This window comes from Salvia hispanica, chromosome 2 (genome assembly GCF_023119035.1).
Source record: "Salvia hispanica cultivar TCC Black 2014 chromosome 2, UniMelb_Shisp_WGS_1.0, whole genome shotgun sequence".
NCBI lineage: Eukaryota > Viridiplantae > Streptophyta > Magnoliopsida > Lamiales > Lamiaceae > Salvia > Salvia hispanica.
This window is the reverse complement of record NC_062966.1, coordinates 780411-787064: the sequence shown is the minus strand read 5'-3', so window position 1 is coordinate 787064 and position 6654 is coordinate 780411. Positions and strand designations below refer to the sequence as shown.

Below are 6654 nucleotides of genomic sequence, written 5' to 3'. Positions count from 1 at the left end.
GAAGATTTTGATGGGAGACGTCTGGAGTGTGTGTGTGTGTGTGTGTGTGTGTGTGAGAGAGAGAGAGAGAGAGAGTGGGAATGGTATGTGAATCAGTTTCTCCAAAAATACCGCTTAATTAGCGGACCAGCAGTTCTGAAACGTGTGAAATTAGATGTGTGTTTACAGGTATACCCCTATAATGCACAACGGATATCAAATAATGCAACGCGGAACCAATCATCTCCTTTTCAATCTAGTCCGTCCATTCCATCAATCTAATGGTCGATATTAAGAAAGAAATAGACACTAAGGGGGCAATAGGACCTTAATGCTCCCCCAACATAATATCCGTAATGTATTTGAGAATAAAATTATTTATTATATTTAACATAATAATAATAATAATAATAATTATTATTATTATTATTATTATTATTATTATTATTATTATTATTATTATTACATTAGGTGTATTTTATTGATGAGTACTTGGCCCATAACATTACCTTAGGGCCATGTTTGGTTGTCAAGATTCTGTCTGGGAAAGTAATCTGATTCCTTAAATTTTAAATTTCTGTGTTTGTTTCAGTTTTTAATCAAACTAGGAAAGTAATCAGAATTCGAGAACAAGAAAAGTTAGTACAATTTTTCAGGATTCTGAATCCTAGCTTTTCTTAGTTATTCTTTTTCCCAATTTTAGGATTCTTATATATATAATGCAATATAGTATAGTTTTTTTATTATTATTATTATTATTATTATTATTATTATTATTTAGAATATTTTAAAAATAATTTAAAAATAGAAATCATACTACTTAATTTTAGAAAATAAATAACTATGATTAAAATTATCATAATTATAACTTATTTTATAATAATTCATAATAATAATTAATAATTTATTAAATAATTTAAATATAATTATATAATATAAATCGTATGATAAATAATTTTTTTTTTTTATAAATTAATAATTAATCAATAAAGTTATAGTGTAATTTTCAGTTATTAAATTTATTCACTTATAACATCCTTAAATATTATAATTATAATACTAATAATAATAATTATTATTATTATTATTATTATTATTATTATTATTATTATTATTATTATAAATGAGTATAATATTTCAAACTATAATTATATGTATTATTTTATATTATGATAAATAATTCATATTTAAACTATCCATTGTAATACTCCCTCCGTCCCACTTTAGGAGTCTCGGTTGAGTTCGGCACGAGTTTTAAGAAATGTAAAGGAAAGTTGGTGAAAAAAGATAGTGGAATGTGAGTCCTACCTATTTATATTGGTTTTATAATAAAATGTGAGTGGGAAAAGGTTAGTGGAAAATGTAGGGCCTAATACCATTTATGGAATATTTCAATAGGGACTCCTAAAGTGGGACACCCCAAAATGGTAAACCGGGACTCCTAAAGTGGGACGGAGGGAGTAATAAATATAATAATATAATTATTATTATTTGTAATTAATAGTTTATTAAGAATTTTATATTATTATTCTTTTTTATAAATAAAAAATAATAATTATATTTTTAGTTTGGTGTTTAAATTAAATATAAATTTAAAATCTTGATATTTTCCAAACACGGGAAAGTAAAGTTACTAGGAATCATATTCCCGGGATTCATTTTCCCAGGAATCATTTTCCTTGCCAACTTTACATTCCCGTCAACCAAACATGGCCTAGGTGTATTTTATTTCTTTCAATGTGATATACATATTTCATATAATTTCTATACTTTGTTATTTTGAATTTCTTGGAAATTCTTTGTGTGTATTCATAGTGAGTTAAGCATGGCGGCTTGTGCAGATCTGGTTTGTCTAATTCTGGTGTGGAAAGCAGCCATGCAATTTGTACAATGATTTGATCGATTAATAATAATATTACAAGTTGTAATATCAGCTTTTACCCAAATATTGTAAGTTTATCTCAACTTGTTTCTGCAATCTTTATTGTATGTATATTTTGTTTATTTAGATTGGTTTTTTTGTCCTTTTCTTGAATAACTTGAGCATCCTCTTTTGAATATAGTCATATCCTTGCGAAATTGGAAATCAGGCAGAATCTTCTTTTGTATCTACGGTAATAGGTCCTGTTATAAACTTTGCCTAGAGTAGTTTGATGCACTTGCAAGTGTGTGCAAATATGCATATTATATATAGAAGAAATCAAATAGAATCTCTTCTCCTAATAACTTTATATTTTTGAGAATTCATTTTCAATATAATAATGTTTCTGCGATAATTAGTCTTTGCATACTATTTGTGATGTCATGTGATGCAGTTCCAACTTCCAACATTAGACGTCGGCGACAATGAAAAGTGTCAATAATGATCTGTATCAAAATGACTTGAAATTTGCATGGTGCTTGCAAATTGAGCATAGAAATTGACATCATTGCATCATTGTCGCAACGATGTACGATGGATTTTGGCCATCTGATATCATTTAGGGAGCGAAAAAGACAATTTACTGTTTTGGAATTTATTTTTAATTTCTTAGTTTTTTTTTTTAATTTCCTTTTTGAGCTTCTAGGGTTTTCGAAACGTTTATAACTAGCGGATATCTTTGTTTTGACTCCGATTTTGATTTTATAATAAGTATTGATTTTGTTTCAAGGAATTACGGTGTCTCTCATAGTTCAGTCATTCTTATCGCATCATTATGTTACTCTCTTTGTTCCATGTTATTAAAGTCATTTTTCTATTTTGGGAAGTTCCAAGATAATTGAGTCATTTCTATTTTTGGTAAAAAAGTAAAAAACTCTCTCTACTTTATTTTGTCTTACTTTATTCACTATCCATTTAATACACTATTCTTAAACTTCTTGCCGAAAAGAAATGTCTATATTAACAAGGAACGGAGGGAGTACATCTTAATACCTAGTCGTGTCAGCTCATAGAGTTCTGAGTATGATCTATTTAGGGCCCGGCTAATTGAATGTGGACTCACCAAGTTGAATTTGGTTCGGTAGAAATGTTTTAACCCTACTCGAGCTTATCCAACGGACTAATTGAATTAAAAGCAGTTTTTCCTTTGGGTATAGAGCAGCTTTAAATCCTTGTGTCGGCTGTTCCATCCATTTGGATGCCTACAAATCAACGCGAGTAATAGTCACTGGGCCCACCGATGGATATCGTCGGTAATTACCCAAAAAAAGGTAATTAAGTAATAAAATTAGTATTATTGTCACATAAAATGTTGTAATTAACTTAAATGGTTATCTAATATCTCTACGAACAATTCTATAGTGCATATCGCCTGCGGTTTCCCCCGTTGCTTCATGAACGTTGTCCTTGTGTGCACCATTTGTAACTATTTATAACATGTATAGATTCAATGGATCCTTGTCATGTTTTAGACTTAAAAAACTTTTCTTCAGTCAATCTTAACATATAGACTTTAATGGTCTTTCTTTAACATTTCCTAGTTCTATCTTACAAGAGTTTGTGCACTATATATATGTGTGTGTCAGTGTAATTAGATGAATTCACACCTCACTTAAACAACTCCTCAAGCTAACTTGTGTGGGAAAAAAAAGAGTGAATTGAAAAAAAAATGGCAGAAAAGGAAATGTACGATGCTGCAACAATTGGAGATGTAACAACACTGAAACAACTCCTCCAAACAAATCAACACCTTCTTGATGTAGTTTCATTAACCTCATGTCTGAAAAACGTGTTGCACATTGCAATAAATCAGGGGCAAGAAGGCATCGTGGAAGAGGTGCTGAAGATCAAGCCGGAGCTCGCTCTCGAGCTCGACTCCAAGGGCTCGTCGTCTCTCCACCTCGCGGCCGCAATAGGGATCGTGGGGATCGCAAAGAGGCTGCTAGCCATAGCCCCGGAGATGTGCTGGTGGCGAGACGGCCAAGATATGAACCCGCTTCATGTCGCGGCCGTGAAAGGGAATGTGGCGGTGTTGGAGGAGATGCTAAGGCAGGACTCCTTTGCGGCCGCGGAAAGGCTGCATCGCGGACAGACTGTGCTGCACTTGTGCGTGAAACATCGTCAGCTTGGGACGTTGATGGTTTTGGTGGATAAACTGGGAGACAAAGACCTAGTGAGTGCAGAGGATGATAATGGAGAGACATTGTTGCATTTTGCTGTCAGGACTAATCAACTTGAGGTAATTTAATTTATTAATTGTGCAACTTTAAGAATCCTTTGTTTGCAATTATCTTTTGGCATTTTTTTAGTGAAATTGTATCCAATATGAGGGCCGAGAAACCATACCTGACATCACTATCGATGAGTTAAACGATGTTGTCTGCTCATACAGAAAACATCTTTTAATTGAAAAATATCAACTGCTACATATTACACGTAAACTGCTAGTTTTTCATCGTGGGATATTTGTGATCAAATCCAAAATTTATTCTTTTCTAACTGATTTTTAAAGTTGCATAACGTACCAAAATTTTACCAAAACATACCTATTTTTCTGACAATTTTCCCTTAAAGTGATAAGGTCCAACTTATTAAGTAGGACAATTTATTGAAAAAATGATCCTATTAAACTATTTCAGGTTGTAGTATACTTGGATGAAAGTGGCAAACTAGGGAGGTTGACAAAGAATTCCGGTGGCAAAACCGCCCTCAATATCTTGAACGAGAGCTTTGAAGACACAAGTACATATTCCGAAATGAAATCAATCCTGAAAAAGTATTCTAATCGGTTAATAGCCCTAAACCTGCCTCGGTTCGCTGAGATGACGATGGTGGCAGCGGTCCTGATCGCGACCATGGCGTTCCAGGCGGCCGTCAGCCCCCCAGGCGGCGTATGGCAAGCAAACAAGCCCGAAGAAGAAGCCGGGGAAATGTACTTCGCCGGGCATGCAGTCATGGCTCTCAAAGAGAAAGATTTATACAAACAGTTCATTCAAGTCAACATCGTGGCATTCATTTCGTCTCTCGTGGCAATCTTGTTCCTTGCCACCACCGGCTCCTCGGACCAGTGGATCTTCGTGCTCTGTGCCACGATATCGATGCTGGTGTCGATGGCGTCTATTGGAGTGACTTATGGGATTTCCTTGATCATGACAAATCCCAACATGGATGGGTTTGGGTTGAGGTATGTTGTTGCCATATCAGGCTCTGTGTTCTTGGTATCCATTATATTTATCATAATCATTAGCTCCATGAGAGATGGGAAGAGAGTGAAAAGACTTGTCAAGAAGGTCGGGCCGCCCTGCAGCTTTGCGTAGCTGCCGGAGGTGATACGGACCAAACAGGAGAACTCATCTCAAAAGACTAGTCTGTTAGGAGAGAAAGCTCATTTAATCTATATACCCAACATCAGTTGTTCTCACAACCGATGTGGGAATTGAGTTCGTAAAATTAGGCTTGAATTATATGTTAAGGATTGTGTGTTAATTAGTGGGTTTTCTTTTCGGTTCTTTCCCATGATGTTTTTTGTTGAACCGACATGTTTGTTTTATTGTTTTCTTATTTCTTGAATAAAAGAGTCCAAGTATTTGTGTTATAGGTAAATGTACTAATCAGTGGCGGAATCAGATAATTAAATAAGCCGGCCTGATTTTTTCAAAAAATAATAATATTAAATATTTAATTTTACACGTAATGTGTCTACAATTTTTATTATACATCAGATGATAACTATTTTCGACGAATCACCATATCTGAAGATTATTCTCATTCAACTTTTTTTGTGAATCATTCGTTAGATTTTTTGAGTAAATATCGATGCATAGCTGATACTAAAAACAAGGTTCATTAGGCATCTTCAATCATTTACACCAAACTCAAACTCATTTTTTAGTATGTCACATCAAAAAATAATTTTACTCCAACCATTTATACCATTTTTGGAATTTTATTTCACAAAACTTTTGGAGTAACACTAAATATGGTGTTGTTTCGAAAAAAAAAAAAAAACCAAAAATGAGTTTGACTTTTGAGTTTAGTGTATGGCTGGAGAAGATTTCTACACCAAAACTCATATTTGGTTTATGGTTGGAGATGATTAGTATATACTCCTACACTAATACATTTATTAACTGCACAATATTGTCAACCCTTAGGGCTCGTTTGATATCTTAGTAATGCTTAGAAATAGATATGTATTTCCAACGCTATATCTCTTATCCGTCTCTTAACCGTCTCATCTCTTCACTATTCATGGGCCCCACTGTACTTTTCAGCTCATCTCTTAACTAAGAGACAGCACCTGCAACCCTCCATCTCTTAACCATCTCTTAACCATCTCTTAACTATTCATTCAATTTCATTTTTTATTTTTAATTCCAACAAATTCAATTAATAAAAAACACACTTCATTATAAATAAAATAAAATTACAATTTAAAATACATAAAAAAATAAAAAAGACATAATTAAAAAACTAGAAATTACAAATTGCACACTTAAACTCAAATAAAAAAAAATGGAGGCAAAGAAGCAGAAGAAGGAGTTCTCTAGTGACGATCATCTAATGGTTGCCAAATTTTGCCCAAATGTGCTCCATTAGATCCTCCTGGAGTTGGGCGTGGGCGGTAGAATCACGTGTCCTTGCCCGAATAGACAACCGCTCTTGCAAAGACGGATGCACTCCCGTTCGAGGCGGACTACTTGCGGTTGAGCTTCCCGGGGTTTCAGGGTCGAACCAATTTCCCGCCTCAGGTC

General features: G+C 33.8%; 1 protein-coding gene across 1 annotated transcript; it reads left to right on the top strand.

Moving 5' to 3' along the window:
- Positions 1-3517: 3517 nt before the first annotated feature.
- Positions 3518-5495, top strand: LOC125208434 (ankyrin repeat-containing protein BDA1-like). Its single transcript, XM_048108041.1, has 2 exons — positions 3518-4139; positions 4540-5495. The coding sequence occupies exons 1-2, from the start codon at positions 3570-3572 to the stop codon at positions 5215-5217; spliced, it is 1248 nt and encodes a 415-aa protein (XP_047963998.1). The 5' UTR covers positions 3518-3569; the 3' UTR covers positions 5218-5495.
- The last annotated feature ends 1159 nt before the right edge of the window (positions 5496-6654 follow it).